We start from the raw sequence: 21,601 nt of genomic DNA, 5'->3' as shown, positions 1-21,601 counted from the left end.
AGGAACAAGGATCACAGTAACTTGTCCTGTGGGAGCTGCAGAGCATTTGCGTGAAGGGCTGGGACTGCCTGGCATTGGGAAAGGGGGACTGAGCTATCTTCTGAGTTCTCTATTGGGGAAGGAGAGGTTGGGGTAGGCTCTGGCTCTGTCACCACTGTTCCCCCCGAAAGCTGTATGGAAGCAGCAGCCCAGCACCGTGGCTCAAGAGTCCAGACGCTGTACCCGCTGTACCCGCAGTGATGACATCCCTACTGCAGACCTAGTAGTTCAGCCATTTCTACACCCAACGGGGTAGTGTACACCCGCCCTGGGCCAAGTGCTACCTGCCCACAACCGCCTCCTCTCACAGCAGGACCTCCGCTGAGAGCCAGGCAGCAGCCCCGGGACCGCTCCCCCACGCCCCGCCCGCCCGGAGCCCGCGGCGCCCCCGGAGGAACGCAGCCGGGGGCGGGACCTCGCGGGCAGCCTGCCCGCCACGCACGCCGCGCGGGGGCGGGCCACGTCGGGGGCGGGGCCGTGGCGCGCGCGGGAAGTGCTGCGGGGCGGCCGGTCGGCCTCAGCCGCTTCGCGTCATGGCCTTTTCGGTACCCGGCTACTCGCCCAGCTTCAAAAGGCCGCCGGAGGTAGTGCGGCTTCGACGGAAAAGGTCCCGGAGCCATGGAGCCGCAGCCTCCCGGTCTCCCGAGCTGCGTGAGCCGACGCCGCGCCGCGCCGCCCTGGCGGCCGGGCTGCCCCTCCGGCCCTTCCCGGCCGCCGGCGGCAGAGTCGGCGGTCCGACCGCGGCCCGCAGGAACCCCTTCGCCCGCCTGGACAATCGGCTGCGGGTCGCCGCGGAGGCCCAGGACGGGCTGCCCCGCGGCCAGCAGGAGGCGCCGGGCTCGGTGAGTGCCTTCGTGCCTGCCGGGCGAGGGGCTTTCGTCCTTCTTGGAGGGGCCAGCTGCGGGTCAGGGATGGGAAGTTCTAAGGTTCGGGCAGGGAAATGGGCGCCAGGAGTCCCGTCGCCCGCGGCCTGAGGGTGCCCCGAGCCCTGGGCCGGCTGCTCCTGAGGGGGCTCAGTGGAAGCCGCCGGCTGCGGGACCTGCTGCCGCTGTGCGCCGCCTCGGCTCGGCATAGGCGCAGTCCGCAGCAGGCATCCGAGGGCAGCGCGGACGGACAAAGACCGGCCCTTCCCGCCGCGCTTCTCGCACACCAGGCTGCCCGGGGTGGAGGAAGGTTGAGCATGAATCTGTTCAGACATCATGAGCCTTTTTCTTACTCTGAAGCCTTTTGGTTCTTTTGGCTTAAAGTTTGTGCGGTCAGTTACTAAATGCGCAAAACTGACCTTTTTTTCCTCTTAGTTTTAATATTAAAGTTCAGAATCAAAGTAAACTGATAGGATTGATTTGGGTGTGTATAAATTTGTGTGCGCTGGCATTTACTGAGAAGGTAGTTTGCCAGATGAGCCTGTCTACACATTTAAAGCAAACTTCAGCATCAGTTACGTTTTAAAAGGACGATTTTCTTAACCTCAGTTTTTAGATACTAATCAAGAGAATGATTTGCCATGGGAAGAGACGTTATCCGAAAGAACAACAGTTACTGAACTACCCCAGGTAATACTTTTTAAATATCATTAGCATGTGTATTCGTATGCTTCTCAGAAGCATTTTGCTTGAAAAAATAGTTTTGCAGAGAAGCTTGAAAGTGATTATCTTTACCAGAGTTAAATAGATGGCATCAGCCAAAATAAAGGACTTGATATGTTACAGTAAGAAATGCTGTAATGGTCACCAGCACGAAGGTAGGCATAGTAGATGAGAGTTGTTGGTTGCCCTTGACAAAACCTCATCAGTCTTTTAACACACTTCTTTTTTGAGATTATCACTCAGAGGAACCCTTCCATACTAAGCTACTTCTTCAGCTTGATCCTTTATTAAATCTTCAAAACAAATCCTTCACTTACCTCCACAAGTTGTGGCATAGCACTGACCCTTGCTGTCCACTTCCCCAACAACACCTACAACAAGTACTTCTGTTGTGATCATTTGGTAAATGTATGATTGTTCCTAATGGGAACAGGCTATCAGAATGCCACAAGACTCAGTCTCCCCTCTTTGCCTAATAATACCTAAAAGAATTCTCTTAATGCGAATAATATTGACTTGAAAAGACAGCAAAATAGGTTAATGGTAGATTTTTGAGATCAGAAAATGTTTCTTAAATATGGCCGTTAAGGGTCCTACCTAAAGTTACCTGCAGGAAGAGCAACTTAGCCCAAGTTCCAGTTTCAAAGGCTTTAGGTATTTTTCAGACATTGGGAAGATTTCTACTTTGATAGTAACATCTGTAGTACTATATAAAGTGTTAGTTCTTTTTAGTAAAAACTAAAAAGTGAAATATGCCCCATTTCAACAAGAAGTTTTTGCCTCTTAGAGGAAACTACTGTTAATAGATTAATTTAGCTCCTTCCAGAATTTTTCAGTGTGTAGTATATTTTTAATGATATTTAGTATACAGTTCGTATAATTTTGCTATTCAGGGACTGTGAATATGTTAGTTAATAAAATCTTTAGATCGAAGAGTTTTTCTTGAAATTCTGCTGATTTTTATGTTGTTTTCTTTTTCTTTTAAAAGGCTTTACGCCTATCATTCTCTGAATCGGATAGTCTGTCCTCAGAAAATACTGAGTTACCTGTGGACTGGAGTATTAAAACCCGACTCCTTGTCACCTCTTCTCAACCCTTTACCTGGGCAGATCATTTGAAAGCGCAGGAAGAGGCTCAAGGTCTTGTCCAGCATTGTAGAGCAACAGAGGTTACTTTGCCTCAAAGTATAAAGGTAATTCTGAAATAAAATAACTGTGTTTTAAAGTAGCAGCTTAAGTATAAAATGCTTCTGTAAAATATTAGAGAGATTTCTTTCCGTTAAGTTTTTCTTCTGATATTTAAAGACACAAAGAATTGGGGAATTTTGTTGCTTCCAAATGGTGCTTTCATACCCATTTTTGTTAGATTGTGTAACAGCCTATTAAATTTAGAGACCTGTCCTAACAGTTAGGCAGTGGTGCAGGCAGGAGGTGTTTGCACAGTTGTATATGGACACAGTTCCTTTATTTGTTTTTATGTGGTGCTGAGTATCGAACCCAGGGCCTCCCACATGCTAAGTGAGCACTATGCTGGTGAGCCACACCCCAGCCCCAAACCATTCTTTTCTTCTAAAGCTTCTTTAGAAAAAGTAAAATAAAAGGAAATGAAAAGCAGTTGACTAGGTTATAAGAGCAGATGGATTTTACTGATTTTTTTCTCATAGGATATAGTCGTTTTAAATGTGCATTCATTTTGCTACCTGGGTAATGGTCTATTGTAAATTTAGAATTCTAGAGTGGTTCTAGAGAAATACAGCTTCATTACTTTAAAGCATCTCATCAACTCAAACTAGATTAAACAAGATTACTTAAAACTTGCTCCTTTTTCAGTAAATTAGGATGATTTGTCATATCCATTATCAGTGTTCACTGACTACTTCTGAAAGTGTTTTTGTGGGGTACAGGGATTAAATGTAGCATAGTGCTCTCTACACAAATATATTTCTACCACTTATGATAAAAAAGTTTTTGTTAAGGGTGTTAGAGAAAGGAGAATGTTGTCATCTGTTATTTGTATTTTCCTTCTGATACAGGTTTAATGGACTAGTTACTGGCCAGAAGGCTATGCCAAACAAGGGTAAACTATTTTTAGCTCCTGTAATTGTAATGAATGCTTTCCCATAAAGAGCAGTCAAGATTCTTAGAATAAATGTTTGGTATACATTGTCTCTGGTGAAATTCTGTACTTCTCATGGGGCAAAAGCTACCCATTGTCCCTCTGGATTTTAGGATCCCAAACTCTCCACTGAGCTCCGTTGTGCCTTCCAGCAGAGTCTTATCTATTGGCTCCACCCAACCTTGTCTTGGCTACCACTGTTCCCTCGTATTGGAGCTGATAGAAAAATGACTGGAAAGACAAGCCCTTGGTCCAGTGATGAAACCGTGCAGCACATTTTAATGAGTGACTGGTAAGATTAGTTCAAAACAAAGCAAAACAAAACGTGTGCAATTCAGTGGTGAATTTTCATTTTAGCAGTACTTCCTGTCCTTATGGAAATATATACTGGTAGAAGGATCTCACTGGCCTGAAATTTAAATAGCCATTAATAACCAACATTTAAACTGTTTGCTTCTTTTAGCTTTTATCACTCTTTATCAAAATGTGAAGTATATATATATTAGATAAATATATTCAGACAGGAAAAATTCTTTAATGTTACTTATCAGTGGCTGCTGGTTTTCTCATGAGCATAAGTTGTTAAGAGAAACTTAGCAGCCAGTTATCAATTAAGCTTTTTTTTTTTTCTTTTTCTTTTTTTTTGTGGTACTAGAGATTGAACCAGGGGTGCTCTGTCACTGAGCTTACACCCCCAGCCCTTTTTATTTCTTGACATAGGATTTCGCTAAGTTGAGACCAACCTTAAGATCCTCCTGCCTCAGTCTCCTTAAGTTGCTGGAATGACAGGTGTGCGTGGGCAGATCAATTAAGTATTGTTGAAAAAAAAGGGATTACCATTTAAGTGGAAAACACTATTTGTTAAAGTGGTATCAAGTTATTAGTGAGTCCCTGTTATTAATTTCAGTTTTCTAAAACCAAATTATACATAACTGCAGAACTTCAAACCAGAAAATGAAATATTTGTTTTAAATGAGGTGTCAGGCTAAACTATACAAAACTTAAGTTTAAACATTGAATTAAATGTTTTAATAATACCTAAGGAAAATTATTTTGCTTCATAGGTCTGTAAGCTTTACTTCTCTGTATAACCTGCTGAAGACAAAACTTTGCCCCTATTTCTACGTTTGTACCTATCAGTTTACTGTCCTGTTCCGAGCAGCAGGATTCGCAGGAAGCAGTGTGATAACAGCTCTAATATCTCCTACAACTAGAGGTTTAAGAGAAGCTATGAAAAATGAAGGTAAAAGTTTAGGTTTGTACTTTATATATAGTATATATATGCACTTTATATATAGTAAAAACTTGCCTTAAAAGCTAAAATTTGAAATTTATTTTTACTGTTTAATTACTAGTATTATTTGAAGAAACATTTTTTTTTTCCTGCAGTTGGTTAAGCTGCCCCTTACACATAACTTTTAAGTTAATGTTGTACCCTTCTCTAATCTAAGTAAAACACACAATGGGCCACAAAGTTACTATCTTAATATACTCTCCTAGAAATTCTTTCATAACTACATTTTAATTATCTACCTCCTGAATAACTTCACTTTTAAACTGGATCAGCCTATGAGTAAATCATGCCATCTATTTAGTGGAGTTAATCAGCACCTTTTTAAAAGTGAAATGTAATACAGTGTAACTTATGAAAAAGTATCACATGTATTAAGATTATTGTTTCCTGAGCCTTTTGTTTCAAGGACATGTGTGCATGTGTCTGTGTTATGTACAAAGTTTGAAGACTACTATCTTAATAGATCAAGTGTAAAAACTCTCATTCCAGAAAAGTTGATTATCCTCCTATTACTCCTATTGAATGCTTTTAAAGAAAACTGACTTGTTTCTCTCATACAGGTATTGAATTTTCTTTGCCTCTAATAGAAGAAAGTGACCAAAAGAAGAAAGCACATGGAACAAGCATGGAACTTGGGGAGTATGTGATTAAAATAAGATTTTACATAGTCCAGTGACTATGTGTTCAGTGAAAAAGATTTGTAAAAGTAACAGGTTTGTGAATTAGGAACTCTAACTATAGCAATTTCATAGGGAGCAAACACTCAGTGATGAAGATGAAGAGGAAAGTTTTTCTTGGCTGGAAGAGATGGGTGTACAAGATAAAATTAAAAAGCCAGATATACTCTCTATCAAGCTGTATCCTTTCAGTTACAACTAATTTTCACTATATTATGAACAATTTTAACATTGGCCATTTAAAATGACTATAATCTTAAATTATCTTTAGATCATATTAAATCTAACCCTCCATTTTGACATTAAGTAACAGGACCCTAGGTATCAATAAACTCTGAACCATTAAATGACTTTTAAGTGAAAACATTCCATGTTGGCTAAGTATGTGGGAGAAGTTTTGACTCGGGAATGAATTGGTTTTTGTCAGTTACCACTTTTTTTTTTTTTTTTTTAATTTCCACTTTCTAGCAAATTGAAGTAGTCAACATAAGTGGATTCAAACTTAGGAAAGCAGTGAAGAGGAAGTGGTAACATTTTCATTTTGTTTTGGAAGGAGGGTCAGATAAAATATTTTCCCCATTGGTGTGGAATTTGCTTTTGTAATTTCCTTGATTGTCATCTTCAGCCGTAAAGAGAAACATGAAGTGCAAATGGATCACAGACCTGAGTCTGTTGTGTTGGTGAAAGGAGTTAACACTTTTACATTGCTCAACTTTCTGATCAACTGCAAGAGTTTAGTTGCCACCTCCGGTGCACAGGCAGGACTTCCACCAACCCTTCTATCCCCTGTAGCTTTCCGAGGTGCCACGATGCAAATGCTTAAGGTAATTAAAAGAAATTATACACTTCACTAGTTCCCATAACCTAGCTTCTAAGAAGTACTTTTTGCAGATATGATAAATTCTTTTTAAAAAATTTTTTTAGTTGTAGATGGACACAGTACTTTTTTATTTTAATGTGCTGAGGATCAAACCCAGTGCCTCATACGTGCTAGGCAGGTACTCTACTACTGAGTCACAATAGCAGCCCCAATATGGTTTTTTTTTGTTTTTGTTTTTGTTTTTTTTGGCGGGAGGTGAGGGAGACACCAGGAATTTAACTCAGCGGCAATCGACCACTGAGCCACATCTCCAGCCCTATTTTCTATTTTATTTGGACAGGGTCTCACCGAGTTGCTTAGCACCTCACTTTTGTTGAGGCTGGCTTTGAATTGGTGATCCTCCTGCCTCAGCCTCCCAAGCCATGTGTGCCACTGCATGGCAGAATATGGTAAATTCTTTATCTTTAAAAAATAACTCCTAGCATTTTGGGACTTGATACATGTTTTGTTTTTCTCCCTGTAAAGTCTTTGTTATGACATTTATATCAGAGAACTATCTGAAAATATATGAAACTGATTGTACTTGAATTATATGAAAACTTTTAATGAATAAAGGGTAATTGACAACAGACATTTTGGTGTTAAATCTCCTTTCTGGCCATTTAAGTACAGTTAATCTCATTTTATTTATTCACCAATGCAAAGCCAGTCAAATGATATGTTAAATTGTAGATCTCGGGCTGGGGTTGTGGCTCAGTGGCAGTGTTTGTCTAGCATGTGCAAGGCACTGGGTTTGATTCTCAGCACCACAAATAAATTTTAAAAAAAGGTCCTTTGCCAACTAAAATATTAAAAAATATATAGATCTCAAAAATTGGCTCATTGGTACATTAAAGTTATATTGAAATATATATGCTCTTAAAAGCAATAGATTTTCCCTTATATTCTGTACCGACAAATTATATAAAATGCCGTATGTAAAATCTACTAAAAATTTACTAAACATTTTTACTTGTGTAATAATGTATTGATGTCTTAGAAATGATTTTTGTTCATAATTATTAGAGAAGAAACCCAAATGTAAACGTTTTGAACATATTTCTAGCTAAGAAACAAACGCTTGAGATGGTGACTATAATTTCCTTTCTCTCCTCACGAAGGCACGAAGTGTTAATGTAAAGACACAAGCTCTTTCTGGATACAGAGATCAATTTAGTTTGGAGATTACCGGTCCAATCATGCCTCATGCTCTACATTCTATGACCATGCTACTCAAATCATCACAGAGTGGGTCATTCTCTGCAGTACTGTATCCACATGAGCCAACTGCTGTATTCAATATCTGCCTGCCACTGGATAAAACACTGGAAAAAGTAAGTAGACCTCTATGAAGGGACTATTTTCATTGTAGGTAATTTTCTCTTAAGGAAATAAGTAATTTATAATGAGCTGAATTTGTTTCAAATTATGAGGCTGTTAAGAATTACAAAGAGGAAAAATAATGCATATATGCAATTTTTGTGGATAAATTTCATGAATTCAGGCTATTGTGCCACTAACAGTGACTAAGAACTTTCAAACCTTAAAAAAAGATGAGTTTTACTGTTTTATTGCTCTCAGACCCAAAGGTTAATGGTGCAGTCGGATTCCTTTATAGTTTGTGTAAACATATTTTACTATGGGTATTTACTTAATCATATTTGCCTGTAAAAATAACATTAATACTTTAGGGACTTTGTCACTATATAAAAATTCTTAGGATTACTTCTGTAGACATGATTAATTACATGAATGAACCATTTGTCAAAATTTTCATGGTAATTCTTAAAAGCCAAGAGTTAAAGGAAAATGTGCTTTTCACTGACACATATGTATTTTCACAGGAAGCTGTTCATAAGGAGCTTACTAACTGTGGGTTGCACCCTAAGACTCTGGAGCAACTTAGTCAGATACCATTACTGGGGAAATCATCTTTACGGAAAGTGGAAATGAGTGACTACATGTGTAATTGGAGATCCTGAACACCAAAGTAAGCCTAAAAGGAATCTTTGAGGAAAAAAAGCAAGGAAATTCAAGATTCTTTTACCTTTGGCTTTAAAGTTCATTTTGGAAGTTAAAAGAAATGAATATACTTAAAAGATACTGAAGTGTTTATAAACATTAACTTTTTATATTAACTTTTATTACATGCACTGAGCAATAGCATTAAGGCTTTAAATCATTTTCCTTTTACTGTTTTTAAACTAGATTTTCAAATATGAAGATGATGCAAACTTTTTTAAATCCTCACATGAGAATTCTATATGTACACTGAGTAGAAAACAATTAAAATCAGTGTTTCCTTCAAAGTGAGAAATTGAGACTAAACCTGTAGCAGTTTTTTCGTGGCATTGTGACTGATGGTGTCAGGGCAAAGATAGTTATTTACCTAAAATTAACAGACTTGTTTTATTAAAAGTGGTAGAAAATAAACATAGGCAATTTGTGGAGTTGGGTGGTGATGCACCTACCTTATCATACTTCCTACTGATATATAATTCTTCTCAAATATAACTTAAGTTTTAAAGCATGTTCAGATAAAAGGGTATTCTGTACTCTGTATAGAACAGTGTTGAATCATATGCCCAACTGTCATGGCAAAGTAGCATTTCATTTTGGTTTTTTTGTTTGTTTTTGTGTGTGTGTGTGTAAAAGTATTTTCATATAAACGTGTTTAAAAGATCAAAGGTAAAGAAATAGTATTAGTGAAGACGTGTTTACTTTATAATCCAGAAAATAAAACACCACATTTATTCCAGAGAAGTTTGTATTTGGGCCTTGAGCTTTTGAAAATAAAGTTTAGAGACATAGCATATGAATACCACTGTAATACACATGAAATATTCTATCAGACCCTAAAAATTAACATAAATTTAAACCTTCTCATAGTCAACAAAATAGTGGCTGGTTGCCAATTTTATTAGATAAGTTGGTTACAGCATTTTAATTATCAATTTACGTCTATCTAGGTGTAGCTGAAATTCAAAATGCACATCAAAGTAAAACTATATCACAACTCAAGCCATACTAAATGTACTTGGCCTCTGCAGAATTCTAATCGGACTTCATTTTGACACCCTTCTTATGACCCAAGTGGCTTAAATGGGAATGCAGGACTTTTAGTGCTGATCATCACACAACATACCACTTTCTTTTTATAACCTCTACAAAATTTTAAGGGGAGATGGTGGCATTAGCCCTGTGGAACAGATCTTGCTTGATTACCTCAATTAACACTGGCCCAGTATCTGTCCAGCAGAACCCATTGAGAAATAGTACAAGGTGCACAGCCCTTCACTGATTACAGGCAAGTGTTACAGCAGCCTAGCCATAAGGAAGGGAGTTACATCATAGTACAAAATACAGTATAAAAGCGTTATTTAACATTCCACACTGAAGATTACTGATGCCTTCAAACAATTGTTTGGATGTTAGCCACTTAAACAAATACATCACTAAGGTAAACAATATAAACATACCAAAACCCTGTATGGTTAAATACAATTTCCATGGTACAAAAATCAAAGCCTGGAGATGTTTGTACAGATTGCTTTTTACACAATGTCTTAAATTGCCAAATATTTACAACATTAAAGAGGAAATACATTGTGATGCAGAGTAAAATTATCTGAAATGATTAATATAAAACCTCAATCTATCTACGTGAGGCACTCCTGAAGCAAGTGGCATTAGCCATGAGGTCCTTTGGTACAAGGCCCATTGCTTGAAGAACCACAGTAGCTGCTGTGGCTTTAGCATGCTTCTTATTAGGGCTGGCAAAGCTGGGCTGGTAAGCGCTTCCATTTATCAATACCTATTCAAGAAAAACATACAATTGGGCTGGTAAGGGCTTCCATTTCTCAATACCTATTCAAGAAAAACATACAATAAGAACAGCATCAAACTTTAATATCTATTAGCTTTGTACTTTTTCACTAAATGCTAGAAAAATAATTTATAAAAATATAAAACCCATACTAAAGTTAAATCAATCTCAGCCCAGAAAAAGCAAATGATTAGCAAAAAGGGACTGCAAGAGCCGTTTTCCAAATTAAAATTAAAAAACTGAAAGCAAAAAACAGCCTGATAAAAGTATAGATTAACTTCCCATATTCCACTAGAAAATATGAACAACTTGTTCACCAGATTTTGCCCAATCTTTCCTTCCAACTGTTTTAAATAGAATATTCACAAGTTGTATTAAAGTACCCTTCAGTGTTTAAAAAAAAAAATCCAGCCACTCTACCCACACACATACACCCCCAACCCACAGATTAATACTATTATTGTATCATACTTATCCCTCACCCTCTTAAGTCATTAAAGTAATAACATATACAATTAGTGCAGAAATTCATATTTACCCTAAAGAGAAAATGTTTGCGATGATCAGGGCCACTATCATGGACCAAAAGAAATTCAGGTGGTTGCCACCTTCTCTTATTACAAATTTCCATCAAGGCAGATACAGGATGTTTGCCTGCAGAGAAAGAGGGAAAAAAAAGTAGTTATGAATTATTTCCCACAACTTTTGCAACAAAGTATGATTCAAGGTTTGGGTGAAGCAAGATGGAAATTAAAAAGTGTGCTCTCACCTGACAGATCTTTCATTGCAGCAGAGAAATTCCCAGACCTCTTTTGTGCTCTTTCTCCTACTGCAACAAGACCTTAAAGAAAAAAAAGCCAATGTTCACTAAAATTTCAAAAGCATCACTTTCAATTATAATAGAGAAAAACTCACAGTATATAAGCTTGAACCTCAGTGTTTTCAAATAAAAGATTCAATTGATTCATACAAAATTAACCTTAATCTTCTGACATTTGTTTTAAAATCATATATTGAAATTAAACTATTAAAACAAGGTCCTCAAAACACAAGAATCTAGTGTGAACAAATACACAAATGCCATATAATGATAGACATTTCCAGTTTAAGAAGTAGTAGCTATTTTTCCAACATGATCTTATAACTTCCTATCTTAAAAACCAATGTGTTAGCTGGGCGTAGTGGCACATGCCTGTAGTCCCAGATACTCAGGAGGCTGAGGCAGAAGAATTCTAAGGTGGAAGTCAGTCTGGACAACTTAGCAAGACCCTGTCTAAAAATATGAATGATGGGGGATGTAAGTTCAGTGGTATAGCATTTGTGTAGCAAGTATAACACCCCGAGTTTAATCCCCAGTACAACAAAAAACAAATAAAATGATACTCTGTTAAGAATTTGTTCGAGAAACAGAGAAAAAGGTAGTGTCTTGAAGGATAAATGAATCCTATCATTTTCCACATGTTTTATTGAAAACTTCAACCATTCCCTTTACCAAGTATATACCAGTATATTAATCTTCCTCAAGCCTGTCCTGGGTAATATGATGTTCTCTGTGATCTTATATCCAAGTCATGTACAGTTGTAAGGAGAATACTTGGTACAGAGGTAGTCTGTTCCCAATTCATCAAAACAATTTAACTGCTTAAATTAACTCCCAAGTTATTGTTCAACTACAGAAAGAAGAAAAATTCCATTTTTGTAAAAATTAGGACTAAACAACCTATAGTGAGCTAGCAACCACTGGTGATTCCACTTAGAACATATTCCAAGGGAAGAAAACTGTTTAAAGTTACCAAATGGTATCATCTGAAGATACTAAGCATATATTCAATACTTAATACCTACATGCAGGCCATACGGACCTCATATCTGAAATTTTAAGTTCCAAGATGCACCAACCCAAGTTAATATGAAGAGGTAACACTGTTGTCGATAGCTGACTTACTGCTCTCCAGCCCCAACACAACTTTACTACCAAGTGGAAAAAGGAAAAGCAAAAACAGTTTATGAAGACAAAAAACTAATAAATAAGGAAAAAAATATTAAATATCTGAGAAAGAAAAAAAATCAGTTCTTATAAACGTATGGTCCCTGTCAAAATAATGCAAAATGGAATGTAGTTAAATTTGTAGTCAAAATTAGATATATGGAAATTTTATATTTCAACTAGCAGGATGACAACTGCCTTTCAAAGCTCAAACCAGTGTCTAGCTCTACATAAAAATACACTCCTCTCTGTGACACTCAGTTAAAGTTTGTTTCTGCAAAATAACTGTGCATTCTTCAGGAAGAGGAGCCTCCAGTTAAAGATCACTAAGATCACAATAAATGTAGAGGATGAAACCCTAAATGTTAAAAGAGATATAATAAACATTTTAAAAAACAACTTGTTACCTTTTCGGTCTGTCTTAAAATCAACTAGGATAGGTTCCTTATTTCCTTCTTTGTTTTTTCCTAATCCTTCTCCTTCTCTCCAGCCCATTTTTCTCATCAAAACGGCTCCCATTCCTCCAGTTACCGGGGCTGCTCTTAAGAACTGATCCTATCCAAAGAAAGAAAGGTAAAATGTCCCCATTTTACAATTAGAACTTGACTACAGACTCACTGGTAACTTTCTAAAAAGAGAAATCTTATTTTACTTCTACATCTGTTATAGCAATTAAATGCCTCTGTACTTTATATTGTAGTATATGTTCTAATTTCACATTAACAATAGTATTTTGAAAGTCAAATGGCAATTTTAAAACAATGGCCCCTCAGCCCCCCCTCCAAAAAAAAAAAAAAAATAGAACACTCCTGTTTTCGTCCACTATTTAGCTTCACTGGTATCTCTTCTTAGCTTGTAAAATAAAAAGAAGGCAATGTTAAAACAGTCAATAATATTAATTGTCCCAGGTGTACCTATTTTATGAATAAAGCCCAGAAATTGTTTAGAAATAGTATGGAAACTGAAGAAGCATACTGTTGTCATCCAAAGTTTTCTTCCCCATTCTACTATAAAGCAAATATAAATATTTTTTACTTAGAAAATCCCTATGAAACAAAATAACTCTTTAAAATTTACACAGTAACAAATTGAAGGTAATCACATAAACTACCCTGTAAGCATACCAAAATGTATTTGAATTCTTTTAAAACCTAGCTTGATGTTAAAAATTTTTAAAAAACTCCTTAAATGTTTACATACCTAGGCCTCGGTAGCAGCAGTGTTGTGAATAGTACGGCTGGCACTGACCGGGGCAAGAAGACAGCTACAAGGATTTGGCCCTGAAACAAGTTTCCATACAGAGGGGTGAAAGTTCACAGGTTATTCTGTGAACAATCATCTCTCTCGTATCCAACCCACTGAACCATAATTTCCATCAAAGCAGCAAACCACTTAATGTCCTAAGATGCACAACTATATACATTAGCATGGTCAACAATCAATCACTTTCATGTTAAAGAAACAACCGATGCCTCTTTTTTAGTGGGCATCAATAGTACTGAATTTTGTGGATCTGTATGGCCATTTTTTTAAAGATCTGGAAACATAACATCTCCAAATCCTGTTTTATTTTCCCTTGTTATTAAATTTTAGGTTAATGCTCTCTCTAGGAAATAGCAAAAATCATTAACTTATCAACAGAGGGAGTCAAAAACATTGGTAGTTCAGGAAATAGTATGCATTATCAATTCCTACATTGATAAGTTAATAGAAAAGGTACCACAACTGGGTTTTTACACAGTAATGAAACTGTAGTCTTTGTTTCCCAAGGTTATAATAAAATACTGGGAAACATGCCAATGATTTGTGAATAGACATTAAGTTCAACAAGGTGCTCTGATGGAAGGAGGCAGCTGTGGAGGTAAAAACATACCCCTGGTTCAGTTCCTTATTTGGTGCAGGCCATGCAGTGTAGATGTATAAAGAGAAAAGTTAGCTGATGCTTGGTATCAACTGCCTTGTTGCTACACACCTAGAATGGCTTTTACTTACTTCCAGGTTCATCTGCCCCTCTTTTCCAGGAAACACTCCTAAAAAAAAGGGCAACTGTGCAGACAGAGTACAATATAAATCCCCAAATGACCCCAGTCTCCAACTGTTTGCATTCTCTAATATCTTCATTTGTTTCCTTTACCCAGGGTATATGCAGTTCACTAAAAAAAGCTGATTTATCTGAGTCCCACAGTATTTATCAAATCCATGTCCAAATAATTTCATTTCAAAAAATAAAGTTTCTTATAAATCAATTACCATTTTTAATCTTAACGTTTGAGAACACTTATAAAACTTTCTTCAGCAATAAACTAAAGAACACAGAACGTTAACATTCCCTCAAGTTTTAACCTGAGTGTGCTGGTCTACCCTAAAACAAGAGAAGTTAAATAATCATTTGGACAGGTTTTCTAAACATTTCAATGTTTAATGAGTATATAGTATTTGTAATAGAAAACTATTAAATTTTCAGTTGCCCCATGACTTAAATGTTCTGGCCCATTTTTATAAAAATGCTCTTTCCTTAATTGATTAAGCAAATTTTTTTTAATTTTACACAAATGGATATTTTCCCAAACATGGTGCTTTTTCCTATAATATTTAAAGCTTGGATCTTATTTATACATCATTATCATTATAACTTATCAAAATTATTTCCTTCCCAAAGTATATTTTAAAGGTTCCACTAAACATTTTATATACTTAAAAAATCTGTCCTCCCCTGTCTTCAAAACTGATAATACCAAAAATTTATTTTGAAGAAGGTTTATATGAAGCCAATTTGAATCAGTAAACGATTCACTTTGTAATTATTTAACATGATATTTAGATGTAAACAAACATGGAGCAGCAGCACATCATACAAATGAAGGCCAAAATTTTGCAACTGAAGGCTCATTCAAATCTTTCTACCTAGCACTATAGTACATGACTGTTCATTATACACCTAAATATCTAAGCTTCATTCTAATTTCCTGAAATACTGAGCACTGTGCTTTAAGACTGAATAATATTAACGAATCCAGACTGGAGATATAGCTCAGTGGTAGATCTTGGGCTTAGCATGCTTGACAAGGACCTAGGTTATATATACCCAGCATCACCAAAAAAAAAAAAAAAAAAAAAAAAAAAAAAGAAGAGATGGAAAACAAACAGATGTACATTTATAATTCTTCCCACTAAGATAAATGTCCTTTTTCAAATACATGAAACACTTTCATATTTCAACATAAATTAGTATAAAAATTTAATCCAAACTAGAATATTTTGCTAGATTATCACTTTTTTCAACACCAAGCCCCGTAAACTACATTAACTTTTTTATTTTTCTTTAAATGAATCTGAGTATGTACTCATTGTATACATAGTAGTGCAATTATGTCTCCAAAAAGCAGGCCAAATAAGGATATGTCTTATATTAAAATTGTTAAGAGGATCAACAGAGACAATGCTACCTGAACTGGAAATGTTATGATAATGAATATCCAAATCAACTATTATTTCATTTTCTGTATAGTCAGCTCATCCATGAGTGGCAGCCATTGCAATTCTCTATAATATGTACCATCACATTAATGACTGCTGCTCTTTGAGGCAGTAGTAAAGGACCTGTCTCCATTTGACTTGGGAGACTTTGAAATTCAAAAAATTTACTTGCCCACGATCACACAAGGAGTCAGGAATACAGCAGGATAAAGAAACCTTCCCAAATCCATTAGTACACGCAGCCTCCCAGTTTCAGCACTGCTATACTGCCAGTACTCCTGAAACAAATTTCTCATCATCCATCCAACCAAACCACAACCCTTCACCAGAATGCATTTCTTCAGAAAGCCCTTCTTAACCACCTAAGACTCCCCCAACAATGAGGCAGCCGTAGGTGGAGTTCACACCTCACTGCAGGAATCTGAGACCAGGTGCACCTACATCTTCGTAGCACAAGGTGTCGGTCCTCTCCCTTGATCTTAGGTATAATATCCTGTTTTTTCATGAAATCAGTGGTTCTCAAATTAAGCCTGTGGATCACCAGAGGCCACCAGGGCCTAAATGGTGGTCCACAGATATTAATCTACATTCCCATCCCACCCCCATTCCCACCCTTCAGCACTGCCCACCCCACACTCCAGGCCATCCTCCCCCACCTTCCAGTCCCATGGCAAGTTCACCACATGCAGTGCTAATACTAGGGCCTCCCAACCGCTTGCTATAACTAACAATGGACCACCACATAGGGACCTGAGGCTGGAAGTCACAACAGGTGTGAGGAGAGAAGGAGCCAAGGGATCTTATAAGAGGGCGCAGGCACTAAATGAGAAGGCAAGGACAGAGGAATAAAGGAATGGAACATTAGGGTAGTAGAGGGTTCTTAGGGGCACTGATCCACAAAAAATAAACCTGTAATAAAGTATCCCATGATAAAGAAAAATTTTGAGAACCACTGCTTTGAAATGATTAGGTTAGTAGTACAACAGAAATTGTGGGATGTTCTGAACAGTACCAAATACAGTTAGCATTCAAAACACAGTTAAAATAAAACCACCCCCACCAAAACCAGCAGCAGCACCAAAAATAAATAAATAAATAAATAAATAAATAAATAACCTTAGGATACAAATTGAGTGGCTCTTGAGCCATATTTATACATTTCCCATTGTCTCATGATTCCAGTCCATCTTCAGCATCCATCCTGGAGTACATACACATAGGAAATTTACTCAGGAACTTTGGTTAGAGTCACTGACCTCTTTGTGTATTTTTAATAAAACATTTAAAAATTTTTAACTTTGTACAGCAAACTTTTGTATGTGCATATGTTGTGTACCTTTTTAATCCAGGCTTGGGCACCAGTATTGGCCAACTGTTCTTGTGTCAGAACCTGTACTCCTGTACTTCCAGTGAACTGTCCAGGAATAGAGTTCAGCTGAGCCCAGGCATCAATCTGAAGAAAAGAAGCCACCTTATTTAAGTAAAATTATGTATCTAATTAAAATGCTACTGGTAATAATTTAATTCACAAAAGAAAAATGGTTTACTTCCTGTAAGGGATAAATAAGACAAATATTGTACTTTGAAAATACACTGAAATTATGAATATTTAAGTGTTTTCCTAAATCTCCCAAAGCAGTAGTTTAACAGTATTCAGTGATTCCTATCAATAAGAAATGAGATATATGTAACTAAAAAGCAAAATATGACAGTTACATGAAAAATGTAAGACTATATTGCAAAGGATCCCTGCCCTCCCTTCTTACCCACTGCATAAAGATGTACTCTAATAAATATCATGATCATATGAACTTTTAATTACTTCCTTTGAGATAATAGAATCCAGAACTAAATTCATGACACATGCTTCAAGATTAATAAATAACAGGAAATATTCACTCAAATACATTAACAGCTTCCTTAAAAACCTATGGACTACATTAATCACCAATGTTTATTATGATAAAGGATCAGATTTCAAATTATATTTACTGCACACCTGGTATTGTCGCAAATATAATTTCGTAACACTGTACATTGTTCTATATACATTTACATAGAAAGTTAAAAGAGAAAGGAGAAGCTATCCATTGTAGAAAGCAGAGACTGCATTCAGATTATCTGGGTGTGAATCCCAGTTCTTCAGCTTACTGGTTTGTGTGATCTTGCTATCACTTAACCACACTTTACCTGTGGTTCCTTACGTGAAACATGTAAACTAATAGTAATAGATACACACTCATGGGCTGGGATTGTGGCTCAGTGGTAGAGCACTTGCCTGGGATGTGAGGCCCCTGGGTTCAATCCTCAGCATCACATAAAAATATAAACATTATAAAGGTATTGTGTTCATCTACAACAAAAAAAAACATTTAAAAAAAAAGATACACACTCACAAGGCTGCTGTGGGCACTTTGTTATTTTTATGTGCAAGATTGTAAATTCCATGATAGGGAATTTTTTTCTATTTTGTTCTCTAACCATAGTATGCAATAAACATTTACTGAATGATCAGGCTTCAAATCACTTTCATTTAAAATATGCCAGTTTAATAATTAGAACAATATTTATCACAACTTATGATTTTATTAAATTCTTTTTCATTTAGACATTAAAACTACTACATACCCGTTCTTGAGCTCGATTTAACATGCTCATGGCTTCAAGGTCAAATGCATTCTCACTGAGTCTTTTCTGAGCAAGTGCCCGTTCGCTCATTGCTGTAGAGATGTCCACAGGCTAAGAAAGAAAACATAGATAATTATCTCAAATTACCAAAGCCCCCTAAATCATAATAAATGCTCCTATCTTCTGTTACTACATGTCAAAAAACATCCTTAAATATTAGTAATATTGTTATAAGTCGGAAGACACAAAAAGGAAATTTGGAAAAAAAATTAAAAGTATCAGAAGCAGCAAAACCCAACACAAAATCTGAATGAATTCAGTTGTATTTTCTATAATATCACTGATTACAGAAAATTCCATTAAGATCTTTTAATGGCAGGATTTTTTTGAACTATTACAAATTTTATATGCTTTATTCTCACTTGACCTTAAGTATTGGCATAACCTTCAACAGCAGTGAGGTTCTTGGAATAAGCAAGTGGCAAACCATTATGGTGTCAATGATGGATCCTTCAAGCAGGGCATCTTTCACCTCTCATGTTTTTCACAATAGTTTGGTATTAAGAACTGAATTTCTTCAAAGAATATATTCAGTATATAGATAAATCTTTAAGTTTTCAGTTTGCATACATTACTGAAGTTAAAATATTTTCATGGAAGTTCATAACATCAGTGAATACATTTTTAAATAAGATTCTCATTCCCATCAAAGGCTATATTCCACCTTTTAAAGCCTTACATACACTAGAGCTAGGGGGTGTATGTAGCTCAATGGTAGAGTACTTGCCTAGTCATGCACAAGACCCTGGGCTTGATCACCAGCAGGTGGGGATGGGGGGGCCAGGGAGGGCTCCACAGAAACAAACAAAAAAATTAAAGGAAACAAACCTTAGAGATAATTCTTATAGCTACTTCTCAATTTGTCAGATTTGTATAAGGTTTAACCTGTTATTTCATGGTTTTTATCTAAAATTAAGAGCACAAGTTAATTTGTATCAACTAATTCTTGATTTGTTTTTCTTTAACCCATTAATATTTTCTACTTATTTCACCAAGAAAATTCATTTTTGTAAAATGCTTATGTGACTCGGGAAGGCTTTGATTTTTTCATATACAGGGAATGATCAGGATATGACAAACATAAAGAACTCAAAATCATGAACAGCTAAGGATTTTTTAAAATTAGAACCTAGCTATAACTTGATATTTACTGTGTATAAAATAACTCTTAAAAATAAGATTATAGTAGAGAAGGCTATATGACTGAGAATAAGTATATCTCATGCATTATGATATAATTTTCCTTTTCATATCTTCAGAACCCCTTATCACACCATCATTCTTTTCTTGCTGAAACATCTAAGATTCCTTTAGCTAAATCAAATTTTTTCTTCCACGATGTATAAATTCCTAATTCCTTCTTAGAATGAATACCAAATTGATTTCATTCTGTAATTGTTAAACTGTTCTCTTGAAAGATCCTAAGTGCTTAATCAACTAATTTATACATAAATGAGTATTTCTAAGGCCTAAATAAATCAAGCAAAGTTTGAATGAAACCCTAAGAAATATACTATGTTCATCTTTTATTTCTGCTATGTTTTGTGTGATTCCTTGGATTTTAAGTGGAAATACAGATATTTCAAAACAAAATTTATCTCCCATTTAGGCCTACATGAGGTGTCTCCTAAAACTTTCAAGTGAATTATCAAGGTAATTTTTGAAAGATCACCAAATAAAACAAATACTGTCTCATTAATCTTCCCAGATTTTGGTGTCCATAACAACCTATAAATTTAAGTGTTAGGGTACTTTGGCATAAATAAGAAATATTTATTCTGGAAAATTAAACTCTGAAAAGATAGTGGGGAAAATATGCCTACCCATCATCCTAACCCCTGATCCCCAATTTCTAACTATAAATTAGTCATAAACATATTTAGATGGTTCTGAAAATACTTTTCTAGAATGAAAAAGTAGAACACATGAATATACCTGTGAATCACACTGCTAGAGATATTTTAGATCTTCATATTTTGTCATTTAGCCTTTGAGAAGTAACCTAAATAGTTCATCATTTACCCCCAGAATGGAACTTCATCTCCTTAATATTTCGTGTTAAATTCAAATCCCACTCTGAATGGAATCTTAATGTAGCAACCCTGATGTTTATTTCAAATTCACTTTAGATAAAATTTCAACTTTTGTGTGTGTGTGAGGCAATACAATTCATCAATAGGTCTATTCATCAGAAGACCTACTAAATAAGCTGCAAGCTCATACCAAACACTTGTTTCTAAGTAGTTCTTTTACTATTAATTTCATATTTATATTTTTAAATGTGAAAAATGTGCTGAAAATAGAATGAATCATCTTAACCTTCTGAGGATCCCAAAAGCCTGTTTCGAGCTTTTGAAAGGAACTCAGGTTATGCGATAATGCATAAAAGTCAACTATATAAGCCCCACAGCATTAACATTCAAGTTCAGACCAAATTGTGTTTACCAGTTATTAAAACACTCATATAATACCACAGCTACTCTCAACAGCAGTACAGTCCAACAGAACTTTCTGCAGTGATAGCTATGGAGCACTTGAAATGTGGCTAGTGTGATTAGGAAATTGACTTTTTCAGTGACTGGTGATTACTGCACTGGAAAATGAAGCTTTGTAATTTTAACCATTCTTTAATATAGAGTTATGTAGTAACTCCATATAGTGTCCAGAATTTTAATTCTTAATAAAAATGACCTAATTTTTAAAATCTGCACCTCAACAACAAAGCAGATCTCTACTTCTAAAACCCCACAAAGGTATTATGTGTTATTAAAAAAAAAAAAAAAAAAAAACCTATGTAATTGGCACCATGTGATACAAATTTTGTGCCCTGCTAAAAAATGTACCTTTTATATCTTTATTGTTCATTAAAATGTCCTTCTAAATGAATTTACTTGTTTGTTAACCCAGCTATTATCATAAACAGAACAAGTCACTTTAAAAACAATTTTGTAGAATGCCAGAAAAAGAATAAAAAAGAACTAAGTATTATTTTTAGTATGGGATAAGTCATATAAGAAAAATAACTCCTCCAAGAAAATTGTTTTCCTCACAGC

General features: G+C 36.1%; 2 protein-coding genes across 4 annotated transcripts in view; one reads left to right on the top strand and one right to left on the bottom strand.

Annotated features, from left to right (window-relative positions):
- The first annotated feature begins 104 nt into the window (after positions 1-104).
- On the top strand, positions 105-20,794 carry Donson (DNA replication fork stabilization factor DONSON). 3 transcript variants are annotated; one of them, XM_047565258.1, is made up of 10 exons: positions 105-881; positions 1,512-1,592; positions 2,614-2,817; positions 3,896-4,032; positions 4,805-4,995; positions 5,595-5,673; positions 5,787-5,891; positions 6,337-6,535; positions 7,692-7,904; positions 8,415-20,794. In XM_047565258.1, exons 1-10 carry the CDS (start codon positions 573-575, stop codon positions 8,550-8,552), a joined length of 1,656 nt encoding a protein of 551 aa, XP_047421214.1. In that variant the 5' UTR covers positions 105-572; the 3' UTR covers positions 8,553-20,794. The 3 variants fall into 3 exon arrangements, with proteins under 3 accessions (XP_047421214.1, XP_047421212.1, XP_047421213.1); XM_047565256.1 differs by having other exon boundaries at positions 3,854-4,032; positions 8,415-20,793; XM_047565257.1 differs by having other exon boundaries at positions 3,854-4,032; positions 4,805-4,983; positions 8,415-20,792.
- The window catches only part of Son (SON DNA and RNA binding protein), a 30,595-nt gene continuing 19,236 nt past the window's right edge, over positions 10,243-21,601 (bottom strand). The window contains 6 exon segments of the mRNA XM_047565250.1: positions 10,243-10,437; positions 10,935-11,050; positions 11,166-11,237; positions 12,791-12,938; positions 17,197-17,313; positions 18,489-18,599. Coding sequence (XP_047421206.1) covers positions 10,378-10,437; positions 10,935-11,050; positions 11,166-11,237; positions 12,791-12,938; positions 17,197-17,313; positions 18,489-18,599 — 624 coding nt within the window. The 3' untranslated portion in view covers positions 10,243-10,377.

The sequence above is a fragment of the Sciurus carolinensis genome, chromosome 9 (genome assembly GCF_902686445.1).
Source record: "Sciurus carolinensis chromosome 9, mSciCar1.2, whole genome shotgun sequence".
Classification (NCBI taxonomy): domain Eukaryota; kingdom Metazoa; phylum Chordata; class Mammalia; order Rodentia; family Sciuridae; genus Sciurus; species Sciurus carolinensis.
Note: the sequence above shows the minus strand (reverse complement) of the source record. Positions and strands in the feature narration are given on the sequence as shown.

Bases quoted from the DNA above. Each gene is read 5' to 3' on its own strand.
- Donson (XM_047565256.1), top strand. From the start codon at position 573: ATGGCCTTTTCGGTACCCGGCTACTCGCCCAGCTTCAAAAGGCCGCCG. The intron at 882-1,511 runs GTGAGTGCCTTC...TCTTAACCTCAG, and splicing joins AGCAGGAGGCGCCGGGCTCG to TTTTTAGATACTAATCAAGA. The intron at 1,593-2,613 runs GTAATACTTTTT...TTCTTTTAAAAG, and splicing joins CAGTTACTGAACTACCCCAG to GCTTTACGCCTATCATTCTC.